At 42.6% G+C, this 27022-nt stretch overlaps 1 protein-coding gene across 1 annotated transcript; it reads left to right on the top strand.

The window, feature by feature from the left end:
* Positions 1 to 328: 328 nt before the first annotated feature.
* Positions 329 to 27022, top strand: LOC131480285 (rho GTPase-activating protein 20-like). The gene is made up of 15 exons (XM_058664171.1): positions 329 to 509; positions 2164 to 2328; positions 3881 to 4024; positions 6195 to 6236; positions 6883 to 6967; positions 10123 to 10200; positions 12949 to 13015; positions 13549 to 13728; positions 15236 to 15360; positions 17017 to 17178; positions 20628 to 20731; positions 21463 to 21658; positions 23049 to 23202; positions 26102 to 26140; positions 26859 to 27022. The coding sequence occupies exons 1-15, from the start codon at positions 481 to 483 to the stop codon at positions 27020 to 27022; spliced, it is 1734 nt and encodes a 577-aa protein (XP_058520154.1). The 5' UTR covers positions 329 to 480.

Raw genomic sequence — 27022 nt, 5'->3', positions numbered from 1 at the left:
GTAAGTCCTCTCAGGTGCTTTAACTGTCACCTGTGCTTTGGAGTGGAGACACTGAGACTTTAATAAAATCATGGATTTTACCAGTGCCCTGTACATGGCAAATACTGAATAGGGGTTCAAGAGTCACATGGTTTGATTGCCATGATCCTGTCATGACCATTATGCAACCTTCTCTCCTATATAGACAGTTCATCGCTCATCTAAAATCTGAAGAGTAGAAACAGGATAAATAAGTATTTGTGATATGCTGAAATAATATTGCAGCTAGCAAGGCTTCATCTTTACACCATTTCTTCTTTTGGCATTTAGGGTGGAAAGTCCAGAGTTCAGTGACAGAAATGAAAACAGACTGCTGTGGGTTGAGTCCCCCACTTCGTTCCCACTTTGGAGCCCTGATCTCTCTTTCCTTGCCGCACAAGGACACAATGTAAAGATGCTGGACCTTGAACCGGGAAGAGCAGCTGAGTCAGTGGGGGGAACATGATCATGGACTTTCAACCTTCAAAGCTGTAAGTGACATGAACTTCTTTTGACAGATCACCTAGTGCCAGGGAGTAGAAAACGGGATTAAACATATATTGCTTATACTAATTGTTATCTACAGTATTATGTAATTTCACTATGCAAATGACACAGTAATAATATTGTGGTATACTTTAGGGAAATATTGACACTTGGACAAACTGAATGAGAGGTTTATCCATCTATATTTCTTACAACTGCATGTACAGGAATGATTACCTCAGATTAAATTGGAGGAATCGAAAGTCAGGGCCCAAACACAGCAGCCTGGTGTGTGAGTTTGTCAGTTGGTCAGTTATGGCATGAGCCTCAGAACTCTTGACATCACAGTGGTGGGCTGGCCTGGCTACTGCAGAACCCTCACTCGTCCTAGTGGTGTGCCCAGCGTCTGCGTGCTAGTCTAGCCACGTCTCTCCCTACGGCCAGCGTAGGGAACAGGAATGTTTCTAGGAGCCAAAAAGGACTCCACTCCTGGAATTCGTCCACAGGCCCGTGGTTCTAGGTAATCTTTTCATCCTCTACTTGTGATCACCCAAGCTGACTAGTAGTCCAGGAGGAGTTGTGAACTTGTTAAGCCAGATGGCGAGTAATTGGTCATTTTTGTTGTTGATAATATGAGAGGATACTCAGGTTCTGCTGATATGGCACTGCTGACCTCGAGAGCAGGCTCTGTATCATCAGGGAGACAATTCCTTAGCTCCGTGGGAAGCAGTTTCCCCCTGAAAAGCAATCTACAGAGGAGCTTTCCTGTTTAGGAGAGTTTTGTGTTATTCCCAGGCCCATGGGTTTAACTTTTATGGCCAATACACCTGTTAGGAGATGGCCCTAACTCAAGCAGTTTACATCTAAACATGGCTTTGTGTTAAGAAAATTTAGATACTTGCAGTATGATCTGGTGCTTTTTAGCACTCCCACACTGCCTTAATGAGAATACTGATTTAGATAAGATGGGAAGCCTATTTAGTGTATAATCATGCCAACCTGAGACCCAATTGTAAGTATGTCTTGACAAACATCATTAAAAAATGCTGGATGACAGCTCTGATCTGGAGATCCCACTTGATTAGCTTAGGCCTACTAGGGCAGTCAACCCTATGTGAAGGTTTTTCACACTTTTTCAATCTGTACTCTCTTTTTGCAATTGACACATTCCTAGGTTACATCATATAGTGTTTAAGACTTAAGTTTTGGGTGGGTTGATGGGGGAGCATTCTGCCTACCAGCCTATCTAGCAAGCACTCCTTCCGTCACTCCACCAACAATTGTCCGAGGTTACCAATGGCCTTCATGTTGCTGACTCCAATGATCAGTGCCTACTAATCTCACACCACACCTTCCACAGCATTTGATGTGACCAGTGGCTTCCACCTTTTATTTCTGTTCTTGCTTGACACCTCCTGCTCCGACTTGCTGTTTTCTGGTTTACCCTAGATTCTCCCTTGAGGGTCTCCCCCATCTGTATGCGTCTCTGACCTCTGCTCTTTCAGACTTTTAAAACACAAAACCCCATTACATTTAGTTGGAGATCCTTGTTTGGGAAAGTGAGGCTATAATTTGGTCATGTGTCACCCCAAATGTTTGGCATAAAGCTCATTCTGTCAGTTGTTTTATCATGGCTCTGTGGTGTTTGATGTTGAGCAGGCCCAACCGTGGTTGTAAAACTGATGGCCCTGCAGCCATGACTTCACAGGAGCCCCCCCAACGCCGCCTCCTGCTGCATGGACCCGTGAAGCTGACCAGTAATAACCAGGTTAAGAAGCGTCATGCCTTTCTGTACAGTGATGTGCTGCTCATTACAAACAACAAGTAGGTACATTCCAAGCATGCTTTCCTGGTTTAAAATCATTTTTGTGTGCTTTCTCTAAGTAAACAGAGTGGTTTAGTTTGGTCTCTGCAGATGTTTTGGGCTTTTCCCTTAATTATGAATTATTCTGTGAAGATTTATTCTGCATCTTTTCCTTGTAGAGAATGCAATCAAGAATAGGAGAGTCAGGGTTCCTCTTTTCTTGGGATTCATACGTATGATAAAATAACAAACAGATAATCGAAGGTTGTGGTAAATGTAGACTGTGTCCTTATAGGAGGATAGACGTGGTGCAGAGAATAAGGTAAAGTGTCAGAGAGGAGTCCTTGCAACATTTAAACTGCCTTTGGCATGAGAAGCAGCCACCTGTTTTAGACTGAGTGCCCCAAGCTGCCTGACTCAGGCGACCAGAGGCCCTGCTGTGCTAAGGCTCCTTCCCCCAGGATGTTATGGGTCTTTTCACACGAGATCTCCTGTGTTGCATGATTAGATGGACTCCAAGAGAGTCCTACGCTGCTGTGCCCTGAACCCTGAGCATCTTCCTTCAGGCTTGTCACTGCTTGCTTCTATAACTCACTTGAAAGAGTTGAAAACGAGGAAGACAACATGTCAAAGTGAAGCTGGGTTGGGCCACACCTGTGTCCAGCAAGGACACTGCTGAAGCTGTTGATCACCCTGTGACTGTCAGCAGAAAAATGGGAGCCGTTTTCTGCACTTACTCATCACACTCTGGGATGCATTTTGCATTGTGGTTGTGATTTGGCTGTAGACTGTCAGCTGTGGCAGTACAGCCTTAGCCAGAATCGTTGAGGCACATTGTTTTAACCAGACCTTAAGAAGGGAAATTTGAAATAAGCTATGGTTATTACAGCGGTGAAGAAACTTTTTTTTCTCTGCCAGGGACCATTTGAATATTTATAACATCATTCATTGAATGAATTGAAGTGTCAACATTAAAAATTATGAATTTATTGCATTTTGAATCCAGTCTGCAGTTGCCTTGACAAAACTATCCCAAATGACTTTTCTGTCCTCATACAGCCTGAGAACCAGTTGTTCCCCACTCCTGCTCTAAAAACTTGAGATTCAAATGTATTTGAAATCTTTCCGCACTAAAGCTATTCCAAGACTTGAGTCTGTCTCTCTTATTTGGAAATAATTCATATAGTATTTAATGATTTTTTTCAACTCCCCCCAAAACTCTTGAATTCAGTAAGATATAGGTAACCAGGGAATGAGTAATTCTTTTAAAATGTAACATCTTTAAGATACAGAGTTTGCTGTGTACTTACTGCACTCAGTACTAAGAAAGGAAACCACCCGACAATAGCTCATCTGTGTTGTAGGTGCCCCTGGGTCATCCCTCACTTAGGGCACACCCAGCAATGGCCCATCTGTGTTGTAGGTGCCCTCGGTCATCCCTCACTTAGGACACACCCAGCAATGGCCCATCTGACCCTCACTTGTACTGTGCACTAAGGGGGAATATGTGGGAATGAGCTGTTCCCATCACATTTAAGAAACAAACATCTCATTTGAGTAATCTTTCTCTAGATACAAAAAGCAGTTCAAAATCAAACTCCAGGTTCCAATAAACAACATATGGCTTGCTAAAAATACTGTGGGGCATGGTGACAGTCCTGAATTAAAATCGCTGAAGTTGGGATGGCCTTTGCAAAATTTTACAGCTAAGTTCTCGTAAGTACCACTTCTGAATCTTGTAATATCGCTTTCTTATGAATAATAGTAGTCATCTTTGCCTAGCCCAAGAAATATGCAGATGTATAATTAAATCCCCCACAAACGTAATTTTGGGAAAAGGAAACATTTTGATCTGATTCTATAATTACCACTGACTCACAGTGCCTTCAGTCATGGCATTTGTGTGTCTTCTACTTTGTCAAAGTTTTTTTTTTTTCATTCACTGGTGTATTTCTGAATGCCTTTAACAGCTGTGGCTGTGTCAAACTGGCTCCAGGTCTCACAATTCCTTTTAGATCTCACTTGTGAGTGGTGGTTGTACAAGTACTTATGGCACCACAGGCTGCTTCTCAGATGCATTCATAGGAAGCTGATCGAAAGGGTGGAGTAGCCAGGACCTAAATTAGCTGCCTTGAAGTGAGGTGCATTTATTTCGCCATACCCACACCCCCTTACACTGCTTTATTCATTTTAATACAGCTGTCAAATTACAGGCAGTGTACTCAAAATTGGATCGCGTATCTAGGTTAACAACAGTGATTTTAAAAAACTGCAAGATGAGTGTTTAGCCTAGCACTTAAGAAACTTCTATCCTATGTTGGAAAACCCAGGTTCCACTTCTAGTTCTTATCTTGACTCCGGTTTCTTGTTAATGCAGACCTTGGGAAGCAGTGGTGATGTCTTCAGGCACTGGGGTTCTGCTACCCACAGGAAGAGCCTGTATTGAGTTCTCAGCTCCCAGAGACATACTTGGTAGTTGTGGACAATCAGGAGGTGAACCAGCGAATTGGAATTCTGATTGTCTCTCACATTCTCTTTTTATTACATTTAAAAATTTATTTTGTTTTATGATATGGACACAGGCTCTGGGGTTGCCCATGCCCTTCCCCAAGGTCCCTGTCTTCCCCATTTATTTCCCCTCTAGTTTTACAGTGGATGTCATTCACGAACAGTCACAAGTCCATCATGCTGTTATTGAAGTGTTTCCCAACAATGTAGGCGTGGACATTGTCAGCGAGTCCATCATCTTACTGTTTGGATGTATTCAATTCTTTCACTGGGTGTCCATCTCTGGTCTGTATGCACAGAGACTCAAAAGCGCTTTGTCTCCGTATATGAACGTATCAGTCCCCGCTACACTTCCATTATATATCCCCTGAAATACAGAGTCAGTGAGCACAGTCCACAACAGGGGAAAATGATGAAGTTTCATCAACATAAAGTTAAAAACACATGCTGCAAAAATAAACATGCCTCTCAAGATTGGTGAAAATGGGAATGGAAAACCCTCTTGTAGGTATAGATGCTAGTGCATGACGCTTGTGGTGCTGAGGGAATTACGTGATGTGGCGTAGGATCTGGCGGCAGTGGGGAATTGGGATGGCTGCTTACTGAGTTCAGAGTTTATTCTTCGATAATGAAAATACTCTGTAACAAAATATTATTACAGAGGTTTGCATGCACAGGATGGTGAATGTACCCAGTCACACAAGTGCTCAATTTTATGTGATCTGTAGTTAGCCATACCTGTTCTGAATGCTAGCAATTTATAAGTCCATGTGTGTTTGATCCTCAGCAGGTATTCACTTTAGATATTAGATACATCCATGATATTTCAGAAAGGATTTTAAGCATTTGTCTTTTAGCAGTAGGAGAGCTGACATTCCTCACACATCATACTTCTGAAAAATGTTTGCTATGTATTTGTTTAGCATACGCTAATTCTACAATCCCTATGAACAATTACAGTAATATGGATTCCACACGCCCACCCCCCGCAAGTTATATCCTTATTTCTGAATTGAGTATTCCATCCACATGGTCAGTTTCTTCATTTGGACTTAACCTGAGTCATAGTGTATTTTACATTTATATAACACTTCAAAATACAAGAGCACTCAGGTTTAATTAGTGGAAACTTTCCTGTGGTCGCTGAGTTAGCATCCCATTGTTGAAACTCGGGCTTTAGTTTCAGATCAGTTTCTGCTGTGGAAGAGCAGAGTCCATCCAGAGCCCACATGTAGGGGCAGGGAAAAGGAGCACTTACACCTGAGCTGCTGTTGCCATCGAATGCCTACTAATGTATTTATCTAAATTGAAATTCTAAATCACATGGAATCAATTTTTTCACATAGTGTAATATTTTCTCCCTCTTCTCTGTTTGCAGGTCTGTGGAATTGAAGGATAAATGGCATCGCTTTCTGGAAAGGTATTTCTGCAGGATACACATTTTGTGTCTTTAGTTTGTGATCAGAGAACATAATCTCTGGAAGCAATGCCACCACATGAAACCTCCTTAATAACACTTCAGATCATCTTCAAACTGTTTCTCCCTTGGGTATATTCATTGTTGAGGAAGTTCTAGATGCACCTCTCATTCTTTCTCTGCCTAAAACCTTTTGAACGAAGCAACCATGGTCCTCAGTATATAGTAAATTCCCGTAAATCCAGGCTGCTGTGCTGGGTGAGTCTCACAGCAACACTGCCTGTTAGCCTTTTTAGGTCGTGTGTTGGTGGCGTCAGTTCCTTCAGTGCAGGCAAGAATGCTTAGTTGACATATCACAGAAATTATTTTCAAGACCACATGTTCTTTTCCCGAATTACTTCCCTGCCCATATTTTGACCTTGGTAAGGCACTCTAAATGCAGATGTTTTCCATGGATGCATCTTATAAGAGTAAAAATGCTACAGATATATGAGCATAGTAATACATGCATAGTCTACAAATATGTGTCTTCGATAACTCAAGCAAAATTTTCACATATATGAATTATATATATACATATATATAAACATGGGTTGATTTGAAAAGAATGATTAGCTAATTTAGTTGTGTATTTTATGGATTTTATTAGATCAATCACCCAAAGCCAGAAGGTGGATGGATTACAGAATACTCTGGTTAAAATCACTACCAGTAATATTAATAATTCTTCCAGTGTAAGTATGCTTTTCACCAAAAATATTTAAACCATTATATGACTTAGCCATAATGAAAGAGACACAGGGATAGGAGGGCTGGAGAAAGTGGCAGGAGTGAAAAAGAGAAAAGGGAGGAAGAGAGGAGAGGAGAGGAACCGGGAGTGTTGGAGGGTTAGTGAGAGCGTGATAACCTTGTATTAGTGTATCTTCACATATACGTGCAATACTTCATGTGTATCAAGTAAGAGATTATATGAAGCAATGGAATCTGGTAATTCAATGCTTGTGCTAAAAATGAGAATCTCCTGATGAATATCCATAGAATTTCATTTCTTAAAAACGTTATTTTTCTAAGGCAGTATTCCAGGAAATAAATCTTTCTCTTTGATTTTTACTACTTTCAGATGATGATTCCATTTCCAGTTTTCATGTTTATTAAATTACTTTTATTTATTTTGATGGAATATTTGATGGAATATTTTAACAGAATGCAATGTACAAACTAGGGATAGGTATGCCATGCACCGTATAGGCTGTAACCCAGATGTGCCTGTTTGGTTGACATTTTGTCCTGTTTGGATTTTTAAAAATTTCTTTTCATTGTCCCTCTGGATATGTGTCTTCATGTGCCTTTTCTGAAGTCAGTTCCATGTGGTGTACCCTTTAATCCTTGAACATCTACACAAGCCTAAATAAAATCACATTCTTGTGCAGCCACTGTCCAGTCCTCACCTGGAAATTGAACACCAATTAAAACAATGCTTCCACCTGTTTTTCATATTCCAGTTGATAGTCACTTTGTGATGCTCCCTTTCTGGGACAGGACCCACTCCAGGGTCAGCTGCTGCTCTGAGCTGCTTACATCTAACAACTATTTTGCCAGAATGGAATAGAGTTCTGAAGGGACGAAGCATTTAGGAGAGCAGTGTGTGTCTGCCTCATTTTTTGAATGCTGTTGGAAGGAGCAGCTTCAATGGGATCACACTTGATTTCTGAAGTTAGGGTACACTAACCCATTTGTTAATGGGTGTGACCAGCACAACAAATGTACTCTGTGACTGTGTTTTATACCAGTGTCAGATCACACAAAATGCCGTTGCAGGGGAAAAAGAGAGAGTTCAGCAGAGTTGTTTGCAGCAGATATTCATACAACAGCAGTGCTTCTCATTCATATTGGGAGATCTGTTTCCTTCTAATGTTCATTAATTTTATCTCACAGAAACAACCGTTTCCTATAGTACATTCCAGTTCTAGTGCATGTTGAGTTCCTAAATTTCTTTCACCTGAAAATGGATGCTACCAGTTCACTACTGAATGGCACTTTTTGACGAATCTTGAAAAAAGATGTTTTAGCTGATATTTTCTTCTGCACACGTTTTGTTCCACTGCCTGTTGTTCCACATGCTTTCTGGTGACTAGTCTAAGCCTCCTCTACTGATCACCTGTGTGTACATCTTTCCTGCTTCCCATCCTGTTTTCAGTATCTTCTGTTTCTGGTGTGGAATAATTCAACAGTACTGTGTCAGAACAGTCACAGGGTGCTGAAGCTCACCTCTGGTCTTTGAGTCTCCCATGACTGCAGAGAACAGAGGCATTGCCAGCACCAGCAGCCTATGAAGGCCCTCTGTTGGTATTGTGTGCCAACGGCCTGTAGAAGGGCGTGAATCTGGGCACTTCACAGTTCCAGACCTGTGCACCACCCCCTTCCTGGCCACTAGCCCAGGTTCAACATCAGTTGGGGACCTGTCCTCTTGACAGAATCAGAGACTTATATTCCTCTGTGTAGGGTAAACTGCTTGTGCTTAGTAAGGCATGCATTAGAGCCACCACAGCCACCGTGAGATGCTGGTCCATCCCCTCCAAGCTCCTTCCTAACTAAATGACAGCTGGCCCACCCCTCCCATCCAAATGTGCCTTGTGCCCCCTGGTCCTGCTGTTTTGTGGAAGAATGAGGAAAACTGTGTGCTCCTTCCCTGCAGTGATGTGCCAGGAGTCTTTCTTCCTCTCTGGCTGCAGTCTGAGCCCAGAATCAGTGGGGTGTGCAAGACTCCATATCTAATAATGTTGCCCGTGATTCCGGCCACCATGGTCTGCTCCCATCTCGGTCTCCATGATTCTAGCCACCATGCTGTGCTCCCGTCTCTGCCTCTGCTTCTGGAATTTCCTCCAGTTTTCAGCTTTGTGTGTCCTCCCACTGCTGCTTGACCTCACCATCCACACTGCTCTGTGGTGTGTCTGTGGCTTCTGCAGAATTTCTACCTCTGGATTCTAACCAACTCTCATCTCCTTTGCTAACCTTTCCTAGTCAGATTTAATGCAGTTTTACTGCAGTCATCCATCTTCACCAACCGTTTTACTTGAATTTATTTTGTTTACAAAGATATCAAGATCACAAGGAGAGGCAGGCATCCTGGTAGTGATTATTTTGAATGTAATGCTTCTATATATCATGATAAACCACTATTTTATAATCTGCATGAATTATAAGAGATTCTCCCTTCAAAATGAAGGGAAATTATCTGTAAATGGATAATGCAGAGCTTCAAGTTTCTGTGGAAGGGCTTTCAGGTAGCTCAAAACCAGGACTTAAATATTGAGCATTTTTGTTCTTGAACTGTGGATTCACAATGTCAGTAAATATGGGGAATGAAAATCTAAGTAGGTGTGATGCCTGTCTTTGTGAGGGCGCTTCCTACAAGGTGGTTTAGTAAGCAAGAATGTCCTCCACAGTCGGTTCTTAATCTCACATGACCAAGACTGAACATACTGTCTATGATGTCAGTCTGAACATAAGCATGCAACCAGCAGGGGAACGAGAGGGACCAGCCCTTCTTTGCAGAACAATTCTATGTGTGAAGGAAAGAATTTGTGCTGCAGAGAATCAGTCCCTTTATGGGTCCTGCCTGAGTCTACATTCTTTCTCTTTTGTCCTACATTGTTATGTTTTCCGTTCCATATTAAACTATTTCCTATACTTTAATTGAAAGTTTTTCTCCTGGCTCTGAGTTATGTAAAGTGATGCAAATGAATTATTCAGCATTGGCGCTTTCTATTTTTCATTTGATAGTCCTCAAACTTGTCCTTTAACTGGGTAAGGATTTTATAATTGTGTAATCATATGGTGAAATGTTTCTCCATATCACCAGTTTATATTCTCCTTTTCTCTTTTACAGTCTGCCATTTTAGCAGCTCACAATTTAGACACCATCAGGGATGTGATCAACATGGCATTGCCAGGGCTAGGATTAACTGTAAGTAACCTGAGAACTGCTTTAAAATAACAACTTTGATCTTTGATAAATGTATTTCCATGTTGCTGCTGGTACATAGGTACCTACAGAGTGTGTGTGTGTGTGTATGATGTACCATGAGGCATAAGGGACCAACTGCATATGCAATGTGTATTGCCCCTGGAAACATGAAATCATGGGGTAGAATGCATTAGGGATATTTGTGTATGGTCATTGCTCTTATATTTTGATTTTAAACTTTGCATGAGCTGGAAGGCATAGTTCAATAAAACATGGGTATAATTTCAGATGACTATTTCCACAGGTTTTAATTTGAATCTCATAAAGGTAAAAAGCATTTTTCAGGTTTCTAATGTCCTAATATGAAAATAGTAGACATGTGTTTGGATTGCTGTTTCTGTACACTCCCATTCCCCTGATTCCATAACTGCTGACCCTATCGCTCTGTCTCATAACCTCAGCATGAAGATCCCTAAAGTACATGTCTGTTTTTTTTGTTTGTTTTGAGAATCAGAGTACATACCAAGACAGAGAGGGGGAGAGAGAGAGAAGCAAGCAGAAAGATGAGAGAAAAGCAGATACAAGGAGCATTCTCCCTTCCATTGGTTCAGTCTCCAGATGGCTAGAGTGCCCTAGGATGTCCTGGAGCCAGGAATATAACTGATGAACCCTGAGTATTTGAAAGGACCTGATTACTTGAGCATTTTCAGTTACCTTCCAGAGTGTACCTTTGCAGGAAGCTAGAGCTGGAATTGAAGTCCAAGTGTTGTGATACAGTTCTCAAGGATCTTATCCACCTGCTAAAAATCCTCTTATTGTGAATGTTGACATAAAATATATGAATAGAGTCGTGCTTTAGATACTGGTCCTGAGAATGACATGCCCTGTGCCTGTAAAATTCAGTAAAGGTAAGGTGTGAGTGAAAGCTGGGCTTCTGGGGAATGTGTATAGACAACCTCTTGTATGTTTTGTGTTTTAATTTCCTTTATTTGGAACAGAGACACACAGGCACACGTAGTCGAGAGTTCACTACTATGGACAACCTCCACAAATGCTTAGCACAATAGCAGGGCTAATTCCTAGAGCTGAGAAGCTCATCCAATTCTCCTGTGTAGGTGGTGGAAGTCCAGATACATGGGCCATCAGTGCTGCATTGAGATGCACATCCGCAGGATTCCGAGAGGATCCAGTGGCAGTGTCCCGGATCCAGTGTCCCGGCTTAACCCCACACCTTCTGTTGTGGGTAGTGAGTTTCCTAAGTGATGGGTTAGAAATCAGATAGGAAAGTTTTTAAGTGACTGCATCCTGACAGATGCATAGGTGTGGCCTTTATTGTTGATGTTTTTCCTGATAGAAATTAGCAGATTTTTAATATGTATATGTGGTATTTGAGATAGAGAAAATTCCACACAAATGAGAAGTGACTAAAAGCCTATGGTGCTCTTGAAGGATGCAATGGCATTTATATTGGGACCATCAGAATCCTATCCTCACTATCACTGAAGAGCTTGCCATTCTATCAGCAGAAAAATAAGGAACAATTTGATAGCATGGGTTCCTGTAAAATGTTCCCTATAACTGAAAGCTCTATACTGTTCTGATATTCAAGATTTTTCTAACGTATTCAAGTCTCCAGGGCAAGTGGAGTTGGCATAAGAAACCAATTATTTCACTGCAGCACAGGTCAGTTATACATTTGAAAGAAGGATGAATTGCTGAGTTTCTGTGTACTGAGTAAAACATACACCTCTGTACTGAAGTCTAGTGAGTAATGTATGTGAACTCTGAAGAAGAACTAGGCCTTGGAGGAGAGTGAGTTGTTATATGAATGGGGTTGGTGACAAAGATTTGACTTTAAATATGGTTGATTTTATTTAATGGCCAGAGTTTTTCTTGGCGTCTCATCAGAAAAAAAGGAATTTCAATTTACAGATGAGCAGATCCCATTTGTATCTGTATGTCCCAGTTAAGGCACTGCAGCATAAGGGTTCCATACCTTCAAGCAAGAGTTTCGTTAGATCTTCCTGCTCCTGAGTAATTTTTAGGCAGTGAAGCTATACGTATGTAAATGGATATTTGTGTGAGAGCCTCCATGCCTGCTAGTGCATTTCCTGAATAATCAAGGCTATCATCAGGCGATGAACGGTTACTCCTTGTGAATATTGTTTTGGCTTGCTCCCTCCTGAAAGGAATTAAAACATTGAACAGAAACATGATACTGATGTGCTGGTTTCAACTGGCCTTTCTAGAGTTGCGTGGGTAATCACGTTCTTGTGGCCTGCTTTTCCAGCTGAGAACCCTCCTTTCTACCACCCCCACAGTAAGAGTTGTGGGAATGGAAGCTGATGGGTTAATTCTGCTTTCTCTTCCTTGCCTTCTGGTCCTGTGCCTGTTCTTTCTGAATGGTTGAGCTTATGATGTCATGTAGGTGTCACCTTGGTTAGCCAGTCTTGGCAGACAGTACATGTACATGGACAGAGTCATGGGAAAGGAAATCATACTATTCTCCTAGGAGTCTGCCGATGGCTGAAGGAATGATCAGGAGTAGACTTGTCTTCGTTAGTGTAGTAGCATAAATGTGATTCCTTAACCCTTAGGCCACTTTGTTGAGCAGAATTGTGGATCAGATAGCATTGGCCCTGGTCCCAGTTATTTTCTTCTTTGGAAATGCAGAAATGCTCTGGAAATACGTGTTTAAGTATTCTCTGATGAAAACATGTTTTGAGGCCAAGTCCTTTTTTCTCCAAGGGCTCAGAAAGAGATTACCAGCTGTGGGTCCATTATGGCAAGACCGAGGCCCCATTCCCACTCATGGGTAAGTGTTCTGGAAAATAAAAACATATTATTTATTTCAAAATTGCACTTAAAAAACCTGTATAACCATGTTTGCCCAAAAGGTTAAACACTCTCATAATGGAGACAACCTCTTGCAATTGTCATTCACCCATTTAAAAGTGAAGTGCCACATGCTCATTCCACGGCAGACACAGGTGCCTGACCTCTGACTTCATACACTGGTTTTTAATATAGAAGGAACAAAAATGAAGTTTGTCACCTGCTTTTACAGGTGCAGATGAAACATATTTCTTGGACTTGTTCCTTTGGTATGAAATGAAAATGGAATCGAACTTCATTTTCTCAAGCAGATGATGGATACATATGCCATTTAAATTCCCCATTTCACCTTATGTTCCATAGGACACCTGTGTGTTTTTCTTTTCATGATGCTGTTCCATAGGCACAGGGGAGCTTGAGTTGCACCAGCGCAGTGCCCACACTGACAGCCGGTGTGATTGATGATACTTCTCACCATCAGCCTGATATAAAATGAGATTCTTCTCTGCCTAGGCCATGAAAATCCATACACAATTCAGGAGCACTATTATCAAACTTTGATCCGTCAGTCTGCACCGGGGAAGTCCACCTCTCCCCATATCCTTCTGGAGTCCATCCCAGAGATCTTAGCTGATGGAAAACTGCAGTTTATCCTGCAATGCCGGGGCAAGCCAAGACCCCAGCGTAGAGGTGGTGAGTACTTTTATTAGATGCAATGGCCTGCTCTCAGCACATATCTGCATTCCTGAGAACAAAATCAGAACACAAATGGATTCTAACACCAAGGTGTTCTGACACCAAGGTCTTCCCTGTGTGGGAGGATGAATATGGAAAAACAGAACCAGCTTGAGAGAAATGGTTTGAAATCAGAATCCAGCACAGTTTAGGATTATGCTTGTTCTAATGTTAGAACTTCTGTCAGCTCTAGATGTCCTGTGCATTTTCCCAATAAAATTAAGCATGTATAAACCTGGGTATCTCCAGAAATTGCCTTCTGAGGGGTAGATGTAAGGGCACAGTGAGTTAAGATACATCTTACAGTGCTGGAATCCCGTTGTAGTACCAGTTTGATTCCCAGCTGCTCCAATGATAATAGATCTTCCTGCTGGTGTGCCTGGGACGGTGGCAGAGGGTTACCCAATCCCTGGGCCCCTGCCTCCAACGTGGGAGCCTGAGATGGAGTTCCCGTCTTCAACCACATCCCTTGATGTGTGGCCATTGCAGCAGTGAATGAGTGATTTGAAGATTTCTTGGCATGTCCTTATGCATTGCAAATAGATCTTTACCAGAAAGCACATCACTTCTGAAGGCCCAAGAAATGATGACTTCCCATCTCAGGTGGGAGATCTGAAGGAGAGTTAAAAGTTTTGGCACTGAATTCAGATCAATTCTGTTTGGGCGGAAGTGACTGTGGATAGTGTGCTAAATTGATTTTTTGTTATTATGTAACAACATTTTATACTCAGTGGGTGTGGTAAAGTCTACCTCCTCCAATTCTGGCCTTGGTGTGTGTGACTACATGAACTTTTCAAATGAGATCTGACTCCTGAATCCACTGATTAGGCTTAGCAGGATATACATGCTGTCCAATGTGGGGTATTCATGATTCAAAGGCAAAAACCGCTTGAGAAGTATCGCTGCCAGAAGAATTGAGCTTGAAAAGCATCCTCATCCTTAGGAGATGAGACACAAAGAGCAAGACACACGGAGATAGAAGCTTCCTGTTCTTTTCTTCACTCCATAAATGCCATGATTGTGCCAGGGTCAGGGCCGGAAGCTGGGATCTTATCCATGTCACCCCTTTGAGAGGCAGGACTGGAGCTGGAAGTTGGGGACTTACTCATGTTGTGTTTGCTAGAAGCAGGAACTTAATTTTGTTAGCCAGGGCCTAGATTTGTAAGAAATTGGAATTAGAACCTGGAGGACATCAGACTTAGGTACTCTGACATGGGCTTCAGGCATCTTATTCAGTAAACTAAACACTTGCCTGGCACCTTACAGGTAATTTGGAGGAAAACTCATAATGCCACATGGATGCAACTAGCTAATTCAGGTGGTATGAACTTGTATGTGGAAAGGACTCGGTTTCTCTCTTTTCTAACCCTGACCTCCCCCTCAAAAAAAAAATCTGTCAAATAGAAAATGTAGGAAGAAAATCTGTCATTGTAGGTGTAATCTAATCACTTCACTTTCTCTTCAGCATTTTTCAGAAATTATTTGTCTTGCCTGGGCGCTGCAGCAAGCCAGGACGGCCTGTCTCTGGAGACTGATGCTTCTGCACAGCCGGTTAGGCTTCAAATGAATGATCTTACAGCAATCATTTTGGTAGGTATCATTATGATCGTTATGCCTCCTGAGCACTGAGAACCTGAGGTATTAAGTGTCCTCATGCAACTCTGTTTCAAATGTGACAATCACTTGTCAGCCCTTGGCTTTGGCTGACTGGTTCTCTTATTGTGACCTCAAAAACAAGCATAGTCTGATTAGGAATTGCAGTCTTACTTGAAACACAACAGGAAAAGTGGTAGTCGGTCTCACTGGTTTCAGCATTGTCCTCCAGTCACTTGCTCACTGACGTAGGAAAGGTGCATGTCTGATTCCCTGAGTCCACAGCCCCTCATTTGCAGCCTCTTGCTTGAAGTGTTCCTCTACTCCCTTTGTCTAGATGACTCAGACTTCTCACACAACCTCTCTCATATGAGTTTGGTTTGTATTTAAAATGCTTAAACACATTATTCTCAAATGTATTCATACTTGTATCATAAGAGAATGTGTTGAATAAAGGCCACAGAACTTGCCCTTGTTATTTCCAACAAGGATTTTTAAAGATTTATTCATTTTATTACAGCCAGATATACACAGAGGAGGAGAGACAGAGAGGAAGATCTTCCATCCGATGATTCACTCCCCAAGTGAGCCACAACGGGCCGGTGCGCGCCAACCCGAAGCCGGGAACCAGGAACCTCTTCCGGGTCCCCCACGCGGGTGCAGGGTCCCAAGGCATTGGGCCGTCCTCGACTGCTTTCCCAGGCCACAAGCAGGGAGCTGGATGGGAAGTGGAGCTGCCGGGATTAGAACCGGCGCCCATATGGGATCCCGGGGCTTTCAAGGCGAGGACTTTAGCCGCTAGGCCATGCTGCCGGGCCCCAACAAGGATTTTTAATAGCATGCACACTGGTTGATTGCCCAGTATATCTGTTTGCTCTCTCCTGTGTATAAGGAGATGTCTCTTGGGTGGGAAGGAATTTATCGGGCTAGGTCCATCTTGGACGTTCTCCCAGACCTTACTCCATTCACAAGTTCAAGGAGCTCCCAGGGTCCTGATCAAGGTGATGTCATCAATGGGTGAAAAAGTATCAGGTAATACATTATGTTGCAGGCATAAAGTATAAAGAGCCTAATAAATGACAAATTCCCTGTGATATTTGTGAAACACGTCTTGCCCTATTGGCATTAACATGTAGAAGGCAGTGAAAATCTGGTATAATAGGCATGCAGTCAAAGAAGGCATTCTGTCATATGTGGACCTTCACCCTGGTTTTAGATGAGTGTGGGCAGCCACAGAATGTAAGAATGCAGCCCGTAGTTATTTAGGTAAGGATGGGCTGATGTCAATAACGGCGGCAACGATATCTTCCTAGTTGGGAAAACAGGTTTTTGGAAATAGTAACAGCAGGGTAGATAATAGAGATTGATTCACTAAAAGCTTGAAGAAGAAAACTTTGGTTTAAAAGTTTGATTCTTGGAAGAGGAAGATGAGGTTAAAATCAGCATTCAAAACCATTCAGTGTATGAGCATTGATTAGATGGATGACTGGAAAATATACTTGGAGACACTGAAACAGATTTCCTTTCTTCCCATCAGTCAGCTCTTGCCATGTTGATTCTCGCACTGTATCAGTTTCCTCACAGATCCAGTTCATGTTCTGGGCTGGTGGTTGTGAAACGTCCTGTAATTTGTTTACATTTTATTCCTCGCAGGAGATGCTTCACTTTTTAAGGCAAAATGGGCCATCGACAAAGGGTATTTTTCAAAACATTGACAACATAAAATCATTTCTGTGTCTCAAGGAAAGAATTATGTTTGGACATACATTAAATTGGGAGAACGAGTCTCCACTTGTTGTGGCAGCCGCATTAAAGGTAGGGTGAGTTCTGTTGTCATCCATGCACAGTATGAAATCTCTGTGATGGGTTTCATTTATCCTGGCACTTCAAGAACAGTAATAGGCCAAGTGTTTAAGCATCCAAGAACCTAAAACACACCTTGGAAATTCCAAATTGTAGGTAACTACTCTCTCTATTGAACAAATTCTGCATGTTTGACAGGCTTTCCCAGTTTTCTTTTTTTTCAAGATTTATTTATTTTATTACAAAGTCAGATATACAGAGAGGACAAGAGACAGAAAGGAAGATCCTCCGTCCAATGATTCAGTCCCCAAGTGACCACAACGGCTGGGGTGTGCCGATCTGAAGCCGGGAACCCGGAACCTCTTCCAGATCTCCCATGCGGGTGCAGGGTCCCAATGCATTGGGCCGTCCTCGACTGCCTTCCCAGGCCACAAGCAGGGAGCTGATGGGAAGTGGAGCTTCTGGGATTAGAACCGGCGCCCATATGGGATCTCACGCTGCCGGGACCTGCTTTCCTAGTTTTCAAAATCCACTCCCACTGTCTTCCTCTGAACATGCCATGCAAAATTATGCTGTCATAGTTTCTAATACTTACAGAAGAGTCTTCAAAATCTTTATTATTTATACAGAATGTTGGCCAAAACAATCCTACCTTTGCTGAACTTGACAGCATCTGCCTTATGACATCAAAGTTTCCTAAAGATACCTCATTGGAAGCTGCTGAAAACCATTTTAGGAGTTTTCTACATTAAGCAAATGGCTACCCTAAAATCAAAAGAAACATAGAAACAAAGAAAAGGGTCATTAAGTTCATCATCCAACTGCCCCAGTCTCTTAAGTCTTTCCTAAACAAGTAGTGTAAGAAGGAATGCTTAGAGCTGCCTCAATAGCGACCTCTGTTGGTGCTTACAGTTACATTTGCATAGTAGCCAATCCCCAACGGAAAGTTTAGACCAAAGTGCATACAACAGACAAAACAAGGTTCAAATTCTCAAAGTGTTGGGTCTTGTGTTATGCTGGGCCTGGGGATACTGTCATTCCATGTGAGAGCAGCACTTCAAGGTCTTGCTTCTGATGGGGCACCTTGTTAATATGTCCGGGAAGGCAGGACAAGATAGCAAAGCTATTAATGTCCTTGCCACCCACATTGGAGACAAGAATAAAGCTCCTGGATTCTGGCTTCAGACCTTTGGATCTGACCTTGATACTTTAGTAAATATTATAGTCATTTGTCTATGCATCTCTTTTTCTCTCCCTCCATCTTCCTTCTCCATTACTGCCTCCAACTGTTCCTGAATCCCTCTCACACTTTGTGTATTTATGTATGTGTCTCTTTCTCTGTCTCTGACCATTGAGAAAAAATTTCTAAAACTCAAGTGTGGGGATAGCATTGTTGCCTGGTACAGCCACCACCTGCAATAGGAGCATTGTATATGGTTCTAATCCTAGCCGTTCCACTTCCCATTCATCTCCCTGTTGATGACTTTGGGAAGCAGTGAAAGATGGCTCAAGAGAGTGGGTCTCTGCACCCTTGTGTGAGACTCAGATGAGTTTCCTGGATCCTGGCTTTGATCTGGCCAATCCCTGATGGTTGTGGTCATCTGGGGAGTGAACCAGCAAATGGAAAACGCTGTAATTTTCCATTTCAGATAAATAAATGTTTTTTTAAAATGCTTAAATGATATAAAATGTACTTTTGTTTTAAAGTATACACAGGAATTACAAGTATTGTGGATTTCCACAGGGAGATATAATCAAACAAGAAAAATTGAATTGTTGGTAATTTTAGCAACTGTGAAACAAAACCTGCTAATTCCATAATTATACATATTAAATTTTTGGAAACTCATTATCCCTGCTTCTTTCTTACCCCCCAACATAATGCCATATGACAAGTAGAAACCATTCTGTGGTGTCATATAAGCCACGTGCAGCATGCTGAGATCATGACAGTATATTGTAGGTTGGGCAACCACATGCTTGCACTGCTCTTTCTAAGGCACACTCATGCAACTGATGGTACAGGTTTTTTTGAAAGATGTGGCACTTAGCCTTCTGGAAATGTTGTAGTGTGATTCTGGATAAATACGATGTGAATCACCTGGAGAGTTGGTCCAGACTACAAATAAATGCAAGCACTAAATTGAATTTGCCTTTGAGCAACCTAGAAGCAGAGGTGCAGTTGCAACTTTCTATGTTCCCCTTAGGTCATTGTGTGGCTTTCATAACATACCACATCTATTAACTTTGAAACCCAAGGAAGCCGAGAGGGGATATCTATCCTACTCACAGAAAGGCAGTACTCAGCAGACCAAGAACCACCCAAATCAACTCATTCCTAGTAATTCAGAGCTGGAGAGTTCCTCTCACACACACCTGGGGCATTTCCTGAGAAACAGGGAAAGAATCTACCTGCCAAGTGACTTCATTGCTCATCAGTGACTCAGTCAAGATATAAAAGGACTTGCAGTTTGTTTCTTCACATTGTTCCTAGTTTGCTAAACTATGCACAAGGAATGCAGATATGTTTGTATTTGTTTTATGTGAAACATGCTGATTGAAGGAGACATAGATAGGGCTGGGATAGTGGTGCAGGGGGTTTAGCTGTTGGCTACAACACAACCATCCCATAGGAGCCCTGGTTCAGGTTGTAGCTGATCTGCTTCAAAACAGCCTTCTTGCTGATGCATATGAGAAGGCACCAAAGGATGCTGCAGTGACTCTGGACACTGTGACTCATGGCAGAATTCCTGGCTCCTGGTTTCACATGGCCCTGCTCTGGCCTGGCCAGCATGGCTATATGGGGAGTAAAGTCTCACTCGCAGCCTCTGTCTCTTCCTGTGTTACTCTGTTGTTCGAATATTCATCTTTTCACCTTTCAAGTAAATTAACATACATACAAGGACAAAAATGTGCATCCGCCCATGCACATCATCATCATCATCATTACTTACGCTAGTTCACTCCCCAACTGACTACAATGGACTGTGCCGGACTGGGTTGGGCCAGGCTAATGCCTGGATCCTAGAGCTCCATCTTAATATCCAATGTGTCAGGAGCCCAGGCAATTGGACAATTATCTAGTGCTCTCCCGGGTACATTAGTAAGGAGCTTGAACAGAAGTGGAGCAGCCAAGGATTGACCTGTTCCTCTGATGGAAGCAATTCAACACACTGCCATAATCATGCCCCAAAGAATCTTTAGACAATAAGGGAGTTTGTCTTCTCTCCTGAAACTGCCCAGACCCTGGTTTTACACATCTCATTTTAGAAGAAATTGAAGTACCCTTTTCTGCATATACACATTGGTACAAATCGCAGCCTAAGCTTTATAGAGGTCACAGTTTGAGTTTCTAGAAAGTGCTGATTAAAAGGAATATTACAATGAAATATTACCTTTGCAATTTCTCCAAACCATATTTGTCATCAAATTTTTATGACTTTTTTTTTAATCTTGGAAAGGATTGTCTTCGGATCATACCTGGAACTCTTTTTACAATGGAACTCTATGATAGTTGGCTTGGTGTCCTTGATGAGGATGAAGTGGAAATCGCAGAAATCAGAAGGTGGTAATATTCACATCTAATCCAGACATGTCTCCAAATACAGCCAACACAGTTGGAGAAAAATATTAGCTTGTGCTTTAACCACAACAAGCATGTGCGCTGTGAAGGGGATTCATGTAGTCACACACACAAAGACCAGAATCGGAGGAGAGGTAGACTTTACCGCACCCACTGGGTTCTTATTCACACCAAGTAGTACTGGTATGGAGTTATTGACACTGTGCTGAATGTCACATGAATGGAGCGGAAACTCACTGATCCCAGAGATACACTGTAAGAATAGATCTTTGTTGATCTCACTATCCACTTGTCAATGCTAATTAGGTGGATAACTTTGTGTATGCTGAAAGAATTGACATCAATCACTTTCGCTTGAATTCATACCTTGAATGTGTTTTGCTTCATTGTTTTACTGTTGCCTTGAAACATCATTTTTTCAGTTTTACCTTACAAGGTAAAATGTTTGCAACGCAAATGCTGTTAAGTTTCCTCAGTAAGCTTTGAGCACATTCTGGAATGCAACAGCCACTTTTAAGACTTGTGTAAACTGGACATTCACAAAGTTATTCAAGTGAAAAAACATAATTTTAACTTCTCCTTCGCCCCACCCAAGCCCCAAAGATACTATTAAGATAATGGAATTTGAAATATTTTGTTCCCTTTCTGTCTCTCTCACTTCAGCAGGGAAGTGACTGCATTTGTTTGTTTTGCTTGTGTGTGTACGTGTTTAGGCTCTTAGAACACCTGCCCGCATGCAATGTGGACATCCTGAGGCAGTTATGTCTCTGCTTGCATGAGATATCCAACAATGCCTCCTTCAACCTGATGAGCGCACCCAAGCTAGCTTTTTACATCACAACAAGTGTGTTTTCACTGTGGAAATATACATCACAGATCGCTTCATTGGAAAATGAAATAGTTAAACAGGTAATGAGGTGCCCCATTTCCATTGTGATGAACCGCATTTTACAATGAAAATCGCTGTATATCCTTCCTGAATGTCAAGGTCACTTATTCTATATTTGGAGTTGCGGGAATGTGTGGTGGTAAGTCAGAAATTGAGAGCAGTGAATCACTTCTTTCCAAAGCAGGAAACAGAAGCATGAGGCGTTAAAGCACAGGGGAGCAGGAATGTTACGTAACGTTCTCTAATGTTATATAACATCAGAGAAGGGAATGTAGGGGTTTTAGTAAGTGGTCAATCTGAGATGCATTCTGTCACTCATCACTGAGGACCATGCACACCTGAATTTCACAGTTTCTTTATCAAGCTTTCTCAGCTGAGTAGAGTCAGTAGTGTTAACAACAGTATCCTCAGATCAGTAGTGACACAGCCTGTTCAAAATGAGCACATGTATTCCCCTACTCAGTGACCCTTCTTGTAGCTCACTCAGTGAAATGCCACTTTTCATCTTACCTATGCTACTGGAATGAAAATGAGTCAAAATTTTAAAGCGTCCTAATAGACCCAAATGTCTCCAGTACAATGACAGCTCTTATCAGGCTGGCATAGATGTAACGTTAGAGTGAAGCACGGCAGTGGTTATGGAAGTATTGCAGCTAAAGAAACAGACATTCCCTTTGTAGTTGACTCCATTCATATCAAAGGATCCACAAAAACCTCTGCTTCCCAAGTTCAATATAACACACATTTTATCCTACTGAGTACTTCACCAGTTATGTGAAAGTGCACACCATCACCTCAAACATCCTCCATAGACTCACTGGGAAAAGGAAAGGCAGATCAGATTTCCAGAGACGGTGAGACAGACAGATGATTGATCCGCTGGTTCACTCCCCACATGGCTGCAACGGCTAAAGCTGAGCTGATCCAAAGCCAGGGGCTTCTTCCGGATCTCCCACATGGGCTCAGTGTTCCAAGGCTGTATGCCATCCTCTACTGATTTCCCAGGCCACAAGCAAACAGCTGGAGGGAAGTGGAGCAGCCAGGACGTGAATTAGCACCAATATGAGATCCTGGCACATGTCAGGTGACGATTTAGCCATTGAGCTATTGTGCCTAGCCCTTATATATAGACAATTGTGCTATCTAAACAAAGAAGTTATTAAAATATTAGCATTTTATTGCACTAGGACACAGAAAATACTGTTTTTCTGAAGGGCAGTATTTTTGACAAATTACTTAGTACTTTTGAAAGTGTAACCATAGTTCAGGAAATGGTTCATATATGTTTATGTCAACTGTGAATTTTGTTTAGAATTTGTGTTTTTTGTAATGTCCAGTGTTCACATAGAATGCATGACTCATATTTGCAGGTAAAAAAGAGTACCCTGTTTCCATGCTTTTGTGTTACAGATGTCTGTCGTAGAGATTTTTATTGAAAACTACCCACAGATCTTTGAACACCACAGTGAGTCTTTACTTAGTAAGAGCTGCGGAAATTCCAGCACCAGCAGTGGAAACAGCACTGAACATGAAATCATCATGTGGAATCCAGAAAATGGTACAGGTGAGAGCTTACTGAATTGGGAACGCAGGGCAAACACTTTGGATTTTCTGGACAATTTTAACTGGTTGTGCTGAAAGCCACAAGGCTTCAAGGAGCCATGGCATAGCATTGAATAGATCTGATCTCTCTTTACAAGAATGCCGAAGATTAGGAGCAGCTTCAAAATATTTAAGATGAAAGGGTAGGTAAAATGATGTGTTTGACTTGCAAATGCCAACTCTTAATATTGTTCTCAGAAACTTGTATGTAAAAAATTGGAGTCTGACTTGCTTTTTCCTCAGAAAAACTAAATCTGCTAATCACTTCGTAAATACATACGTTTCTACGGCTCTATGTTCATATTAGATCAGAAATATTATGTGAGTAACCTTGTGCGTCATATCTGAATGTAATGTGCTTGTATTCAGGGGATATAGATGACTTCAATGGACTGATTGGAATGCCCTGACAAAGAATGAACAAGGATATGTGTCATTTTTCAGACTCGAATAAAAAACCAGCTGCAATCCAGAAATGGGCCCACCTGTATCATGAGTGGAATGTTTTTTGAGTCACTGTAATGAAATCACCATGGGCTGTCCAATGGAGACTAATATAATGAGTGAAGATGAGTTCAGGTGGCTCCTAACCTAAAATGCAGACAACCTAAAATCATTTCCATTCTGGGTCACAGACAAAGATTTGCACATTCTGGATCCTTTCATTTTCTGCAAATTCAGTGATGCTGGAACTAGGGTATATGAGATTATGTGATTATGTGCAATTTAAACCAGAGGTAAAGTTGGATGTGCTGTGTTCTGGAGCACAGGGGAACACTAAGACAGGCCTGAGATTACTAAGGACACTTCAGTCATGTCTCCACTGGCCAGGGAGTGACTGAAGGGAGGCTGTAGCACTCTCCCTGAGAATTCCTTCATGTTTGCTGCTGACTCATGACCATAACTTGAAAGGTTCCTATGTCCAGAAACAGAGCTTCAGTTCCATTCATGCCTTTGGAAGTACACTAGTTCTTGCAGGAGATGTCCTTGGACCAATGCAAGGGTCTCAGACAGAATGTGAAAGGACACTTAAATTTTTCTAAGACACAGTTGGATTATAAGACTTCATTCATGCTGTGTGCTTCTGGGTATTAAGGGTGCATCAGAATTATTAAATATCCACCATGGGCACAATAAGGTTTTGCTCTGTATGTGATCTGGCTTATGGGCTGACTTGAAGGGGATCCATTAAAGGGAGCTGCAGCTGGTAGGTTTCATTTTCTGAAACACCTAAGGAAACCTGTAGAATCCATGACAGAAATCAGAGAGACGTGGGAGACACTGAAGGCAATCTTGAGAGAGAGAAAATACTCTAATACACAGTGTCACCTGAGCATTTTAGGAGTCACTTAAAATGCTGATTCAAACACTTTGGTACCTAGCCCACTACCCCCTGCTGTTGGGAATGATGGCACCTAGCCCACTACCCTCTGCTGTTGGGAATGATGGTACCTAGCCCACTACCTCCTGCTGTTGGGAATGATGGTACCTAGCCCACTACCCTCTGCTGTTGGGAATGATGGCACCTAGGCCACTACCCCCTGCTGTTGGGAATGATGGGCTTCATTGTCACGTTGGTGTTTTGGATGCCACCCCACATTGCCTTTGTGCACGGGAGGGATGCACCTCGGGAGAGTATTATACCCAGAGAGCAACAGCTTTGAAGCAACCAATTTCTGCCAGCTGGCATTAGGTTATCTCCCAGCAGCACACTCCAAAGGCACTTCCCAAGGCTCTCAAAATTGAATATATACCTCCGCTCCATTTTCTTTGGAGGTCTCAGTGAACATCAGAGCAGATTCCCATGTGGGTGCCTGAGATGGGCAGGGCAAGTCTCCCCTTTTGTTTTGAGTGTGACACGTGTCTGTTTCCTGAAAGTGTCATACGTCAGCTTAGGGTTGTGTGCCTTAGCATGGTGAAACAGCATGTGACGGTGACCCCGAGTTCAGGAGCGTGGGGATTGCACCCAGTCTTTGATGCAGGGGCTTCATAGGCAGGCCTGCAGCGTCCAAGTTTGCACCCATGTCAGGTATCATTGCTCTTCCGGGGGACTGCACTGAGAGGGTCTCCCATAGTTTTCTGATGTTTATCTCCTTTCTTGACTACAATTCCCTGAAACAAAACTCTGGACCACATTGCCACAACCGGCACAGTCATCCTGCCCCATTCACAAGGCTCAGGGCTGTACAGGACAGAAAACTGCTCTGGCTCAAGAGTTGTCCGTGTGTCGCAGGAGGCAAAACATGGGTCGTCCTGTCTTGTCCCAGGTGTCCATGGGGACACAGAGTGGGACTCTTCTACTGAAGAGAGTGAGTCATGGTGTACTTTCTTTTCATTTTCTGGCCTGACCGCATACCATCTTGCAAGCTTCCATTATGTCTGCATGATCTCCCTAACTGGTAGTGTACTTGTGAGTGGCTGTTGATGGAGACCAAAGTCGACAGTCTAGAATTTCCCTTGTGGCCACTGACCAATAAAGATGATTGGCATCTTAGTCTGTTTCCTTGAATCCCTAAGAACACAGAGGAAGAACTTCTTGACATTCAGGAGCCTTTTCTTTCCTCCTGCTTATCTACTTACTTTGGCAATGGGAGATAGACACAGACACAGCCAGTGTCAGAAACCAAGTTGGAAACAGACTGAACGTGAGGGCAGTGGTGGGCTTGATGTGGAAACTGTCACACCCAACCACGTCCTGTGCGTAATTTTGTGCTTAGGGTGCCTCAGAAAGGCCTAGATGCCCACAGTAGGAGACTGTGATGCCTAGGAGCAGATCAGCTTTGTTCCTGATTTCAGATGTGAATAGGAGACTATTGTCTGATAGTATATTGAGATGACGTTGCTCTGTGTTTCTTTAACAGTTATGGAGCCAGATTTTCTGAACTGGGAACCACTGAGAGGTAAGTGTGGAAATATATGCTCTGTACAGAGGAAGGATGGAAACAGGAGCTTGTTACTAGCCCGTGTGGGCTTTAGGATATGTACCCTGAGTTGGAGCAGGATGCCCAGGGCATGGTGACTTAGAATAACTTTCATGGTCTGTGCCCTGTTGAGACACTGATGTACAGAGCTACTTCATGCAGGTGTTAGACTGAGCTGAATATTATGTTCTTGAAATGCTCTGTGCCTGTGCAGGAGGGATGGAGTTCTGCGGGAGAGAAAAGTCCCCATTGCATGAATTCCAAGAGCACGGGGTTTGGCACAGCTGGTGCTTTGTGGGTAGACAGCTACCACGCGAACGTCTGGTTTCCCTCTGAGGACTCCATGTAGAAATGTGTTGGTTAAGGAAAGAGAAAAGTGAAGCAAGCCAGAGCAAGCAAGCATGCAAAAGTCTAAGCCTAGCTTGTCCTGTGAGCATTTCTCAGTAGAGAATCCTGCCTCTAAGGAAAAGTAGAAAGGGAGAAGTGCCCTGGCCCAGTGTGGATGACATGGAGGCACCACGTTCAGCTAGGACACTATGCACTGACATTGTCTGAGCGTGCTGCACGTGTCTCAGAAATCTCGACTTCAGAGATGGTTGCAGTAGGCTGTATGAGACGTGTGGCTGCTGCAGCTGTCACGTGGTGTGTCTAATAGGCAAGTATGCTCAGGTACATTATTGCTTTGTTTTTCCTTCAGCATCGACACCTAAGTATTATCTGGATTCAGCACAGGATTCAGGTATGGAAAAAGAGTTCAGGCTGCCGGAGAAACATGATGAGAAATCCAAGCTTGTTGGGGGCACTTACGTCGTCTGCCCCCTGCCCAGTGAGGGACTGAAGGGTGCCCATGGCAATGTCTGA

The sequence above is a fragment of the Ochotona princeps genome, chromosome 5 (genome assembly GCF_030435755.1).
Source record: "Ochotona princeps isolate mOchPri1 chromosome 5, mOchPri1.hap1, whole genome shotgun sequence".
Taxonomy (NCBI): Eukaryota; Metazoa; Chordata; class Mammalia; order Lagomorpha; family Ochotonidae; genus Ochotona; species Ochotona princeps.
Note: the sequence above shows the minus strand (reverse complement) of the source record. Positions and strands in the feature narration are given on the sequence as shown.

What these genes read in the sequence shown, in the direction of transcription:
- LOC131480285 (XM_058664171.1), top strand. Translation starts at nt 481, where the DNA reads ATGATCATGGACTTTCAACCTTCAAAGCT. An exon ending in TGGCATCGCTTTCTGGAAAG is followed by an intron (nt 6,237 to 6,882) that starts GTATTTCTGCAG and finishes GGATTTTATTAG; the next exon opens with ATCAATCACCCAAAGCCAGA. An exon ending in AAGACCCCAGCGTAGAGGTG is followed by an intron (nt 13,729 to 15,235) that starts GTGAGTACTTTT and finishes CTTTCTCTTCAG; the next exon opens with CATTTTTCAGAAATTATTTG.